The sequence below is a fragment of the Peromyscus californicus genome, unplaced genomic scaffold, assembly GCF_007827085.1.
Source record: "Peromyscus californicus insignis strain IS unplaced genomic scaffold, ASM782708v3 Scaffold_7__1_contigs__length_154581171, whole genome shotgun sequence".
Lineage (NCBI taxonomy): Eukaryota > Metazoa > Chordata > Mammalia > Rodentia > Cricetidae > Peromyscus > Peromyscus californicus.
In genome coordinates this window covers 62,525,288-62,537,839 of record NW_026294595.1, presented here as the reverse complement: position 1 = coordinate 62,537,839, position 12,552 = coordinate 62,525,288, and the positions used below count along the sequence as shown (strand labels likewise).

Genomic DNA, 12,552 nt, shown 5'->3' with positions numbered 1-12,552 from the left:
TTTATGAGCGAGAATTGTTGAGACCAAGGTTGGATAAAGCACAGGGACAAATACCCAAACGAATGGAAACACATGAACTATGAACCAATGGCTGAGGGGTCACCAACTGGATCAGGCCCTCTGAATGGGTGAGACAGTTGATTGGCTTGATCTGTTTGGGAGGCATCCAGGCAGTGGGACCGGGTCCTGTGCTCATTGCATGAGTTGGCTGTTTGAAACCTGGGGCCTATGCAGGATCGCTTGGCTCGGCCTGGGAGGAGGGGACTGAACCTACCTGGACTGAGTCTACCAGGTTGATCTCAGTCCTCGGGGGAGGCTTTGCCCTGGAGGAGGTGGGAATGGGGGGTGGGCTGGGGGGAAGGGGAGGGGGTTGGAAGGGGGGAGAACAAGGGAATCCATGGCTGATATGTAAAACTGAATTGTATTGCAAAATAAAAATTTTAAAAAATTTAAAAAAAATAACATGAAAAATACAATATAATCAACATAAGCTAAAGACATGTAACCTGGCATCAAAGCACATGTTTCTGTAGGATTTTCTTCACTGCCTCTTTCACATCTTTATTTTTTAAACTGTAGATAAGAGGGTTAAGCATGGGAATTACTACTGTGTAAAATACAGAAACAACCTTGTCTTGCTCCATCGAGTAGCTAGAGGTAGGACGCAAGTACATGAAAAGAATTGTTCCAAAGAAGATGGTGACAGCCATGAGATGGGAGGCACAGGTGGAGAAGGCTTTGTGTCTTCCTTCTGCAGAAGGCATCCTCAATATGGCAATGAGGATACACAGATAAGAAATGAGAACAATCAGAACACAGCTGATGACATTGAAACTGGAGAAAGCCATGATCACAATGCCATTGATATGAGTGTCAGAGCAAGAGAGTTTGAGCAGGGGTGGGGTGTCACAATAGAAGTGATTGATCTTATTAGAGCCACAAAAGGACAATCTGAAAGTCATCCCTGTGTGGATGGCTGCATTGCCAAAGCCTGCTAGGAATGAAGTAATCACCAGCATGAAACAAATTCTCCCAGACATGAGAACTGGGTACAGCAGGGGACTCCAAATGGCTGCATAGCGGTCATATGCCATCATGGCTAGCAGGAAGCATTCAGTTCCCAAGAAGGAGCCAAAGAAGAAGAACTGGGCAGCACACCCATTGAAAGAAATGCTCTTATCCTCAGCCATGAGGTTCACCAGCATCTTAGGAGTGACAGTAGAAGAGGAAGAGGCATCAACAAAGGAAAGACTGCTGAGAAAGAAGTACATAGGTGTGTGCAGACAGCGGTCAATCTTAATCAGTGCCATCATGCCCAAATTACCCACCATGGTCATCATGTAGATCACCAGAAATAACGCAAAGAGGACACCTTGCAGATCTGGATTGTCTGAGAGGCCCAAGAGGATAAATTCTGTCACTTCTGTCTCATTTTTGCCTTGGACTCCTTTCACGGTTCTGACCATCTGTGCTGCAACATAGAAGTTGGCGCATTGCATTAATTTAGATGAATGTAGAGTATACATGACATAAGTATTCACAAATGTTATGGTAAAATGCAAATACACATGTTACACACAAATTCTTACAGAATAATGAAATATTGATGCCATAGTCAAAAGTATCTTGGAACTGACATCAAGTCATACCTGAGTACTGGGTCCTCAGGACCTTGAACAGATTTAACTTCTATTGACTTTAATTGTGTTTGTGATTAACTATTTTAAGATATGACTGTCCTCATTACTAATGATAAATTTATAAGTATGTATGCCTACTACTTACAATTGAAGAAAATTGGCTCATGTTATTTAACCCACTGACTTCTTTTTCTCAGTCCATACACAGTAACTGAAAATGTTAAAAGTTAGCAAAATGAGTCAAGAGTAGCAAGGAGGGTCTTTGAATTTCTGTGTACTTTATATTTTTATGGACAATGAAAGAAATTGAAGCTATCTCATGCAGTCAAGGGATTTAAATCAACTAAACATCAAGAGAGTTCAGTAATACGCTCTAAATGATTAAAGAACCAGATTGTAAAGATGTATAAACACTCATGATGAAAAATACAGCATAAACATCCAATAAAGTTCAAATCATTGCACCGAAATTCACAAGATCACACAACTATTATAAAGCAGGTTAACTATGGATAACAACTATGTACTAGATTGTTCAAGCTTTTAAACCTGATTTAACAGTTACATGAATTCAAGCATTATTGAGGAAAAACTGCATGTTACTCCTTGAAGAAACAAAATTTTGATGTTTGCCTTCGTAGTTAAACTTAGTTAGCAATACTAACAAACAAAATAACAGAACCATAAAACACAGCACATAGAAATGCCTAATAGCAATAAAGAATCAAAAGAAATACTTTAATAACACAAAATCGGAATGTAAGTAAAATTAACACCTAGCAGCATGGAATGAAGTCAAATAGAGGATAAAATAGTAAAAAGAACAGCTCAGAAGAGATGCCAGCTTTATTCTCTAAGCAACAACTTACACAGCACTGCATACCAGATAGACTTTTCACACCTATTCCAGGACCCCACACTTTTCATTATCTCATATTATTTACCAGTAAACTAAATTGACATAGCCTCCCCAGGAAATTATGGTTCAGTATGCTGGACCAACCTCATATCACTCACAGAAAGGTGTTTCCTTGATACATTCTAAAATTAAAGTATAGGGCCAACATTACCCAATGCCTTTGCTCACAATGATAATGAAGAAGATATTAAATACATACAGCTGGTTAGAAGAGAGGACAAGATCTGATTTTGTCTTCCAGAAACACCCTTACATACAAATTAATATTGATATATAGTTTCCATTGAGATAGGCACTCAAGAGTTACTCACTACAAACCCTCATATTTTCATATTTACTATAACTCTGTTGAGGTGTCATTGCTTCTGTTACTATATATGAACCTCACCTATCAGTGATGGAGTATTGGAAGTTATAATCCTAAGATTAGACATTGGAATATCGGGGTTCTCAGCTAACCAGTGGTACATTTTGTGCAATAATGTGGATATTATATTGCCACAATATTTGCCCTTTCCCAACATGACATTGTCCAGGTCAGTGATTCACTGGCACAGACAAACTTTGAGAATGGCATCTTCAGGCTCTGGAGAGATGGATCAGTGGTTAACAGCACTGGCTGCTCATGCAGAGGACCAGGGTTTGATTATCAGCATCCACAAAGAAGCTCAAAACCATTTATACCACCAGTTCAAGGGAATCCAACACTCCATGGATACTGCACATGGTATATCCATACATGCAGACAAAACACTCACTCATGCACATAAAATAAAAAATAGACATTAAAAATAATTTCATCTCCAGAAAATAAGAACAAATCATTTTTGTCATATTTCCAAACATAATTCCCATGAGAATAGAAGTCTAACAAAAATAGTGAAAATAAAATGCCTCAGAAGCACTAGAAATGATGAATAGAAAGTAATCATCAGTAAAAGAAAAAAGTAGTACAATGTGCTAAATATGCTTTTAATTATGTCTATGTTGTATGAGCCCTGAGCTAAATGTTTGGTTACGTTATTTTATTGAATGTCTATGGGATGAGCAGAGAGCAAATATAAGGTGCAAATTATTAACTTCCCAAGAGTCACAAAGCTACCTCAATGGAGCATAAATATATACTCAAATTAAATCTTGTTAATAAACAATTTGAAATAATTTATAATGACACCATCAATGTTGAAGTGGGCACTGGTGCATGGCAGCTCAATTATATGAGCTCCATTCATACTGCTGAATTGATGTAGTTACAGTGAAGTCATATGTCACCTGGGGATAACCTCAGTGGTCGAGCACTGACCTAGCATGTGTGAGGTCTGGGACAACCCTAATTGCTGCCCCCAAAAGACTGTATCTCCAGCAAAGGAACTACGAGTTCACGTAGTTATAGAAAATAGGATCTGCCGGGCGGTGGTGGCGCACGCCTTTAATCCCAGCACTCGGGAGGCAGAGCCAGGTGGATCTCTGTGAGTTCGAGGCTAAACTGGACTGCCAAGTGAGTTCCAGGAAAGGCGCAAAGCTACACAGAGAAACCCTGTCTCGAAAAAACCAAAAAAAAGAAAAAAAAAAAAGAAAATAGGATCTGTTTTACACCCTTATTTGTGAATCATGCTCTTGAGTCTTCTTTTGTTTTCTTCTTATGTAGATCCTCCCTGTGTCTAAATTGGAACTGGAGACCCTCCTACCACAGCCTCTCCATAGCTGGAATTACAGGGATGAGCCACCAAGCCTCACATCCCTACTCTATTTTAAAAGAATATGTCCTGTTTCTCTGCAATATGATTCCTTCCCACTCTGCTGTGATTTTGCAGGCAAACCCACAGTCCAGACAATATTGAACTGGTCTTTGCACATCTACATGTATTGGAAAATAACTGTAAAATTTCCTAAAGTACTTCTTACATTTAAAATGGCAAGGAAGGGTATATAGGAGGGCTTGAAGTAAATTAGGAGAAGGGTAATGATGTAATTTTATTACAATCTCAAAAATAAATAAAAATGAATTTTAATAAGTCATAGAATCATATTTCTTATTGCTGTTTATCTTTATTCTAACAACTACAAACCTCTGAGCAATAAAAATGGACATAGAGTTAATTTAATACATTTCCTTCATCTCTAGGTGCTTTTGGAATTTTGAATCAGTGGGTATCTCAGGAAATTAACACCAGAATGGCTTTTGCTTCAGGCCAGTCCTCTAACAAAGCAGAATATTGAAAGTACTCCCCTTACCTTATGTGACTGCTTAAACTCTTCTGATTCTGCTGTTTCTTTTCTATCACATTCACAAACAAGCGCAGCTTCAGTGAGAACACGTCTTTCTCCTTGAAGGAGTTATTGAAACTCTTGACTCCACACACAAAAGTAAGTGAGATTTATTTCTTTCACGTTTCCTTAAAGGTGAGCATCCCAACTTATTATATTGCAATGAAGTTCTCTTCAAAGAAGACCATCTGTCACTGTGGTCCAGCTGGGTGCGGCCCACTCTTACCAGAGACTTCAGAATATGCTGGAAAGTATCCACACCAGTTTTAAATAGGATATGGTTCTCATACCATGGTCTCTGAGGACTGATTCTCTCATCCATGAAATCTACATGTTTCCTCTCTGAAATTTAGAAAATATCAAGTCTCCTATGTATGTCTTTGCTTCTCCCTTGGGAACCCAGAACCCGTTGGAGAATGATTTCTCCGTTCTATGTCCCTAAGCGCCATTGTACCTTCCTCTGCCTCCTCTGAAAGCTGGGACTGTGTCTGCTTGGAAAATCTGAGTCCACAAAAGAGCAGGTTAGGCCCATCTCTTGGGTCACTCGCTGCAAGAAAGCTATGTACACACAGAAGTTAGGTCACTGGGTGACAGTGAGGGGTGGGATGGGGGGACACTGGGCGACTGAGACCCCAGGGTTGTTTTGAGGGGTGACACCTCTGTTCTTTGTTTCAGTGACTGTGTCACTTTGGAAAGTTTCCTAGGTCTTTCTTAGCTCTATCATTTCTCGTGGCTTTGGGGAAAAGTGTAAATTGGTGCATCTATTACCCAGAGATAACCAACAAATAGGAGTATGCACATACAAATTATAAAAGAAGATGAAGAAACATAAATTTGTGAAGAAGTGGAGGCCCAATTGGTTTTGAATGGGGGAAACGAAGGCCTGGGAAAGATGTAAATATAGTATTCATGTATCAAGGTCTCCAGAAAATTAAAATTTAAAAATTATTTCCTCACCATTACACCCTTTTTATAAACATATCTAAAATCTCCAAAAACATAATTATTAAAATACAGAATGGTGTGAGGTTTCCTTGTAAGACTTTGAAGCCATATTGCACACACCTCACATCTGACCTGATCACTCCAGTGTGTGAGCATAGTCTGGCCTACCTAGGGAGACCCTGCCTCAACTTACTGTTTTTAAGGTATTGCATCACTCACAGATGATACACTAAAAAGAACTTCACATAGTCAATGTGTAAATTTGGATGCATTTAGACATTTAAAACACTGATGTTATACAGAAAATTTGAATTAACAGATATACACTTCTGAAAGTTTTCTTGTCTTCCTTTCTTTTACTAATTACCCATGACACTTTTTCTTTAATACATTAGTGTCATTCTATAGGAAATAACTTTTTCAAAGGACTTTCAGGTATAAACATAAAGCCTTCTCATTCATCTCTTAAATCATACCACAAAAGATTCTTTAGCCTAGACAATTTTTAAAAAGCCTGTGAATGCAGGATGTGGTGAGGCACACCTTTAATCCCAGCACTGGAGAGTCAGAAGCAGGCAGATCTCATTGAATTCAAGGCTAGCCTGGTTCACACAGGGTGTTCCAGTCCAGCCAGGGTTTCATAATGAGACTCCATATCCAAAAAAAAGAAATAAAATAATAACAAAAAATTAAATGGCAGTGTTTACACCAGATCATTATTACAGCATCATATTTTCAAATAAACCTGTACATCTTTCTTTTGTTACTCTCAAAGGATGGAGAAAGTAAAATTCCTTAGGGGATAGCACTTCAGCATATCTCTGAGTCTCTAGTGAATGCAGAAAAACATTTCATGATATTTCTTCTGGGAAACAATGTGTGACTGAGAATTAAATACCTCCTGCACAGAGGTGCAACAGCAGGATGAGCAAGCGGCTCTGAAACAAACGCCAGGGCGAGTCATAACCTGTGGATTAGCTGCAGAATATCCACTCAACAAGACCGTCTAAGGAGAGAAAAGCTTCAGCCTGTTAACAGGTAGAAAACAGCTCAGCTCTCTATTGGGACAGAATGGAGAAGAGATGTGACCTGCTTAGGGTAGGCTCACATCGACCAGTGCTCTCTGAGTACTGGCTCTTCTTGACACCAGGTCTTTATACCACATTTCAACAGCAACAACGCTCAGGCCTGGTTTTAGCTTTTATTTTCTGTTAGAAGTCAGAATTCAGAAACTGATAGCATTGAAAGTCTTCTCCACCACATCCAAGTCATAGGTCAGAAATCCACACAGAAAAGAACAGTTAACCAATTGGAAACAATCACTGCAAGACATGCAGCGGCATCTCCAGATTCTTAATCCTTGTTTTCATAGAAACTTCAAATTCAATTGAAGCATATAAACTTAAAATGTGTTTGTCTAACATTTGCTTTAACAGGATAGTGCTGTTTCTAGACTTTTCTTAAATAGTTCTGCTTGTGGCTACGAAAAGGAAAACTCTCTCTCTCTCTCTCTCTCTCTCTCTCTCTCTCTCTCTCTCTCTCTCTCTCTCTCTCTCTGTGTGTGTGTGTGTGTGTGTGTGTGTGTGCGTGCGTGCGTGCGTGCGTGCGTGTGTGTGTGTGTGTGTGTGTGTGTGATTATGGATATTACAGCTTACTTTCTACTCATTTTTAAATATAACTTAGTTGCCTTAGAATTCAAATACTCTCTCCCTTGCAGTAAAGACAACAGGTGATGCATCACCACTGTGAGATTTAATAACCTTTAAAGATTTATGAATATGAACTTATATACTGAATTAAGCATTAATCTTAGTACACAATGGCCAAATGCATTCAATACTCAACACAAAACAATCATCGTACCCGGCACTTTAAATGTAGTTCAGCTGAGCTTTGCACAGCATTGTTAAGGTAAATGTTTTCCCTCCTGTTTAACAAGTGAAAACTCATAGAGACAAATACTGTGCTGAGAATTGGTAGCAGCAAGTGATAATGGATTCACTTCTCTGTCCACAACACAAGAGAATAAGCAGGGTATTTTGTGGTGAGTGAAGCATCTTCTTATATTCTCTTTTTAAATCAAATCTTGAATCTATAAGGAGGGAGAGATGCATTGCTAATCACATTGATTAATTGAGCAACACATATCCAGCTATGGGTCTAAAACCTAATTCATTACAAGATATCTCTTATTCCTTTAAATACTACAGTTCAATGTCAAGCCTGCAATTCAGAAATAATGTCTTGGTCTGGGCTTTTATCCACAAAAGTATAAAACTGGCTCATTTTTTTCAATAATATTATTTCCTCTTTTGCTGAAAAGAAAGGACATCCTAGTAAGGATTAAACTATTTCTTCAAGGGTGTGCATGTGCCTGAATGCATGTTTACATAATATATATATATATATATATATATATATATATATATATATATATATATATATATATATATATATATAGGCACCTACTTGCCACAATTCATGTGTGAAAGAGAAAGAACATCCTTAGGTATTGGTCCTTGCCTTCCACCTCCTTCAAAAGGTCTCTTTTTGTTGTTCAGCACTGCACACACCAGGCAAACTGTCCCATGAGCTGCCAGGGATTCACCTGTCTCCCCTCAGCTCTCCTAGAAACATGGAGATCGAATACATGCATTACTATGCCTGGCCTTACATGAGTTCTGAGGATTCAAACTCAGATCCTCACTGTGGAAACCACTTTACCTACTGAGTCAATTTCAAAGCCTTTTTTCCCTTATCTTTGCTATTAGTGGACTGTTTTAAAATTTCTACATGATAGCATCAAGGGTAAAGAATGACCACAATCTAGAAAATCAGCCAACCCACATTTGTATCATTGTTTAACTAACTTATAGCAAATCCCTTCAGTGAAGGTGGCTGTTTCCTAAGGAGAAATATGAAATAATACATGTATTCAAATGCAATAATGAGGTGAGAGTAAGTAGAATAGTGTCATCTAATTTGCTTTGGTTTTCTTCTTGATTTTTTAGGTAACTACATTGAAGTACAATTGACAGAATACACATGAAGTACATACAATTTGGTGTATTTGAATATATATATGCAAGTATGAACTTATCATTGCAAACAGTATCATAAGCCAATTCATTGTAGGCAAAGGGTTTCCTGGAGCTCTATGCACTACTACCTCATATATATACATATACATATACATATACATATATATATGTATATATATATATACTACATCTATTTTCATCATTATTATTAATCACTCATTTTATATATCTTTGTAAATGGCATAATGCAAAGTATCCAGTTTTTAAGCTTTTGTTCTCTGAGTATAATTACTTTTGTGTTCAGCCTTCATAGTACAGATATCAACAATTTTACCTTCTCTTTTTAGTTGAGTGGTGTTTCATTAGTAGTAGTCTATTAGACTTGTCCCCTATGCATGGACACCTAGGTTTGTTTAAATTTTTGATAGATGAATTATAAAATCACTATGCACAGGTTTATTTTTATATGAGGCTAAGTACTTGTACACTTTACATTTCTACTAACAATGATAAAAAACTTTAATTCCCCTACTTCTTTATCAACATTTACATATTATCCAAAATTCAATTATTTCACTGTGCATTTATCAATATTTCACTGTTGTTTAATTTGTATTTCCCTACTATGAATATTTGAGTATTTTCTTTTTTAAATATTAAATTTATTTAAAACCAAGCAGTATGTTCTGTGTAATCAAGAATGATACAATTTTCTAGTCATGTTTTTTAATCTTATGGCAGGTTTTAAATATATACTCAATTATAGTAGTGTGTGTATGAAAGACAGACAGATAGAGCATGCACAAGCACATGCCCATGTGTGTGCAGGTTCATACAGGTGTCAAAAGAGGGCACCAAATCCACAGGAACTAAAGCAGCAGGTGTTTGTGAGAGACCTGACATTGGGGCTAGGAGTCAAACTCCAACCCTCATTGATATCAGCAAGTACTTTTAAAAGTTGAGCCGTCTTTCCTGACCCTCAATTAGAATTTTTTTTAGAAAAGGAAATTTTATGCTCTAAAACTGAGAAACATAGGGAAAATTAATAGACAACTTTCACAACTGTCTTTACCTTTTTATTCAGTCATCATATCCATGGAAACCTGGCTCACTCTGTGTTGAACCATTTCTTTTTTACTGAGTTCTCAGGTTTCTATGTGAGTTACAGTTATAAACCTTTATCAGAAAGGTGCTCTCTGAATAATTTCTTCCAGGAAGGCCTTTCCATTCTGTTTCCTGATTCATCTAATGGATATAATAATGTGCACATTCTGTTTCCTGGTTTATCTAATGGATGTAATAATGTGCACAATGGACTAAGAATAAGTTGTCAGAGGTAGGTCTGGAAAACGATAAACTTCTAGGATAATGTGTACCTCAGACACCCTCTTTTGTTGTGATTGATTATATTCTTGTACAAATTAAAAGCTAAGGGTACAATTTGTAACTGTTTCTAATCTTAGGATTTAGTCTTATATAGTATGAGTTTTTTTTTTTCCCACAACCCCATAAATACATCACTCCTGCTTCCTCTACTTACTTTGTTAAGCAGTAAAACACAGAAAGAACAGTGTTTCTCTCTTAAGTTTTATGTTGGCATTCTCTCCTTTTCTAAATCACTTTCTGTTCTGTCTTGTTTGATTTGATTCGGTTTAGTGTGCCTACTGCCTTTAATTCTGCAAGTGAATAGACAGCCATTTAATCAAGGAGGGAAACAAAGCATCACAAATGGGTAATCCTGTGTTTTGTTTCAGAGAGAAGAACATCAGACCTTATCTTTTCTCCTAGTGAATATAGTGGATAACCACAAAAAAACAGGTCAAAAATCTGACATCTCTCACATATGATGCACCTGGAAAGGATACACAACTTTGACAAAAGTCCCCTGAGTCACTATAATAGTCACTGAATTGAATGAGTGGGTAGAGCTTTGAGTATCATCTAAAATAAAGCCTTATTTTATTATAGGAAGTAGTCTATAATATCCTGACCACATAATTGCTTAAGTTTATTTTTAGTACATCCAGTGACAGGAAATTTACTAAACTCATTAATAAACTAGTGTACAAACACACACACACACACATACACACACACACACACACACACACACACACACACACACACACACACACACACACACACACCACTGCTTGGAGTAATGGATACAGAAAATCACTCAGTTGTGACGGAGTTTATCTTTATGGGCATCACTCAAGACCCTCAGCTGCAGATCATCTTTTTTGTGGTCTTCCTCATTGTCTACCTGGTCAATGTGGTAGGGAATGTTGGCATGATCATCCTGATCATAACAGACAATCAGCTTCATACTCCCATGTACTTTTTCCTCTGCAACCTCTCCTTCGTTGACCTGGGCTACTCCTCCGCCATTGCTCCCAGGATGTTGGCTGATTGTCTGACCAAGCACAAAGTTATCTCTTTTGCCAGCTGTGCCACCCAATTTGCTTTCTTTGTAGGTTTTGTGGATGCGGAGTGCTATGTTCTGGCTGCCATGGCCTATGACCGATTTGTGGCCATCTGCAGACCTCTTCACTATAGCACTCTCATGTCCAAGAAAGTCTGCTTGGCCCTGATGCTGGGCTCTTACCTGGCTGGCCTAGTGAGTTTAGTGGCCCACACTTCCCTCACTTTCAGCCTCAGTTACTGTGGTTCCAATATCATCAACCATTTCTTCTGTGAAATCCCACCACTCCTGGCTCTCTCTTGTTCAGATACCTACATCAGTGAGATACTGCTGTTCAGCTTGTGTGGCTTCATTGAGTTCAGCACCATCCTTATCATCTTTGTTTCCTATGCCTTCATCCTCATTGCAATCATCAAAATGCGATCAGCTGAAGGCCGCCTAAAGGCTTTTTCCACCTGTGGGTCTCACCTTACTGGTGTCACCCTCTTTTACGGTACAGTCATGTTCATGTATCTGAGGCCAACATCCAGCTACTCCCTGGACCAAGACAAGTGGGCCTCTGTGTTCTACACTATTATCATTCCTATGCTGAACCCCTTGATCTACAGTTTGCGGAACAAAGATGTGAAAGCTGCTTTCAAAAAACTGATCGGAAAAAAACCTCAATAATTACGAGAAATTAAAGTCCGATTTTCTAGAGGTAAATGGAAGTGACAGAAGGAAGTTGCGGGATATGTTGAGTGTAAAATGTCAAGTTCCCATCTCCTTGCTGAACAAACTTGCATGGATTTTCTAGAACTTTTTGCAACCTGAATCTCGTCAAATTTCTACAGCTACTATAGAGGTGGAAATTATCTCACTTTACAGTAATACAATTAAAGCTCTAGCAGGTCAACAAACTGATCAAAATTAATAGAATATAAACTGACCCGAGGGTCACACTTCTCATAGCAAACGTTCAGGCTATGAATTACCTAGAAAACAATTATATTCAGATTCTGTGTCATTTTAGCTGTGTAATCTTGGTCAAGTTATTTGATATCCTTAAAACCAAATTACCTTTATATCATTAAAAAATTTAAAGTTGTTTGAGAATTCTATACCTTTATGTAATGTGTTTTGATCAAATCCACCTCCCATTTCCTCCCCTCCCATTCCTTCCCTATCTATTTTTCCCTTCAAATTTCATATACATTTTTTAAGTCACTGAGTCCATTTATTGCTGCCTAATGTGCAGTTGCATAGGGCCATCCACTGGAACATGGGTAGCCTCTGAGGAGCTGCACTTCTAAAGAAAACTTAGACTCCTCCCCC

The 12,552-nt window shown here is 38.0% G+C and overlaps 3 protein-coding genes across 3 annotated transcripts in view; 1 reads left to right on the top strand and 2 right to left on the bottom strand.

Moving 5' to 3' along the window:
* The window catches only part of LOC128102242 (olfactory receptor 1030-like), a 60,913-nt gene extending 56,035 nt beyond the window's left edge, over window positions 1–4,878 (bottom strand). Inside the window, exon 1 of the mRNA XM_052725817.1 lies at window positions 4,795–4,878. The gene's annotated coding sequence lies outside the window, so the exon portion shown is untranslated. The remainder of the gene's footprint in view (window positions 1–4,794) is intronic.
* LOC128102240 (olfactory receptor 1020) lies at window positions 513–1,466 on the bottom strand. The gene has a single exon (XM_052725815.1). The coding sequence runs from the start codon at window positions 1,464–1,466 to the stop codon at window positions 513–515; it is 954 nt and encodes a 317-aa protein (XP_052581775.1).
* A 6,096-nt stretch (window positions 4,879–10,974) lies between the features above and the next one.
* LOC128102381 (olfactory receptor 1019) lies at window positions 10,975–11,907 on the top strand. Its single transcript, XM_052726091.1, has one exon. It carries the CDS (start codon window positions 10,975–10,977, stop codon window positions 11,905–11,907), a length of 933 nt encoding a protein of 310 aa, XP_052582051.1.
* The last annotated feature ends 645 nt before the right edge of the window (window positions 11,908–12,552 follow it).

Coding starts and splice junctions, on each gene's coding strand:
- LOC128102240 (XM_052725815.1), bottom strand. CDS start 1,466: ATGGTCAGAACCGTGAAAGGAGTCCAAGGCAAAAATGAGACAGAAGTG.
- LOC128102381 (XM_052726091.1), top strand. CDS start 10,975: ATGGATACAGAAAATCACTCAGTTGTGACGGAGTTTATCTTTATGGGC.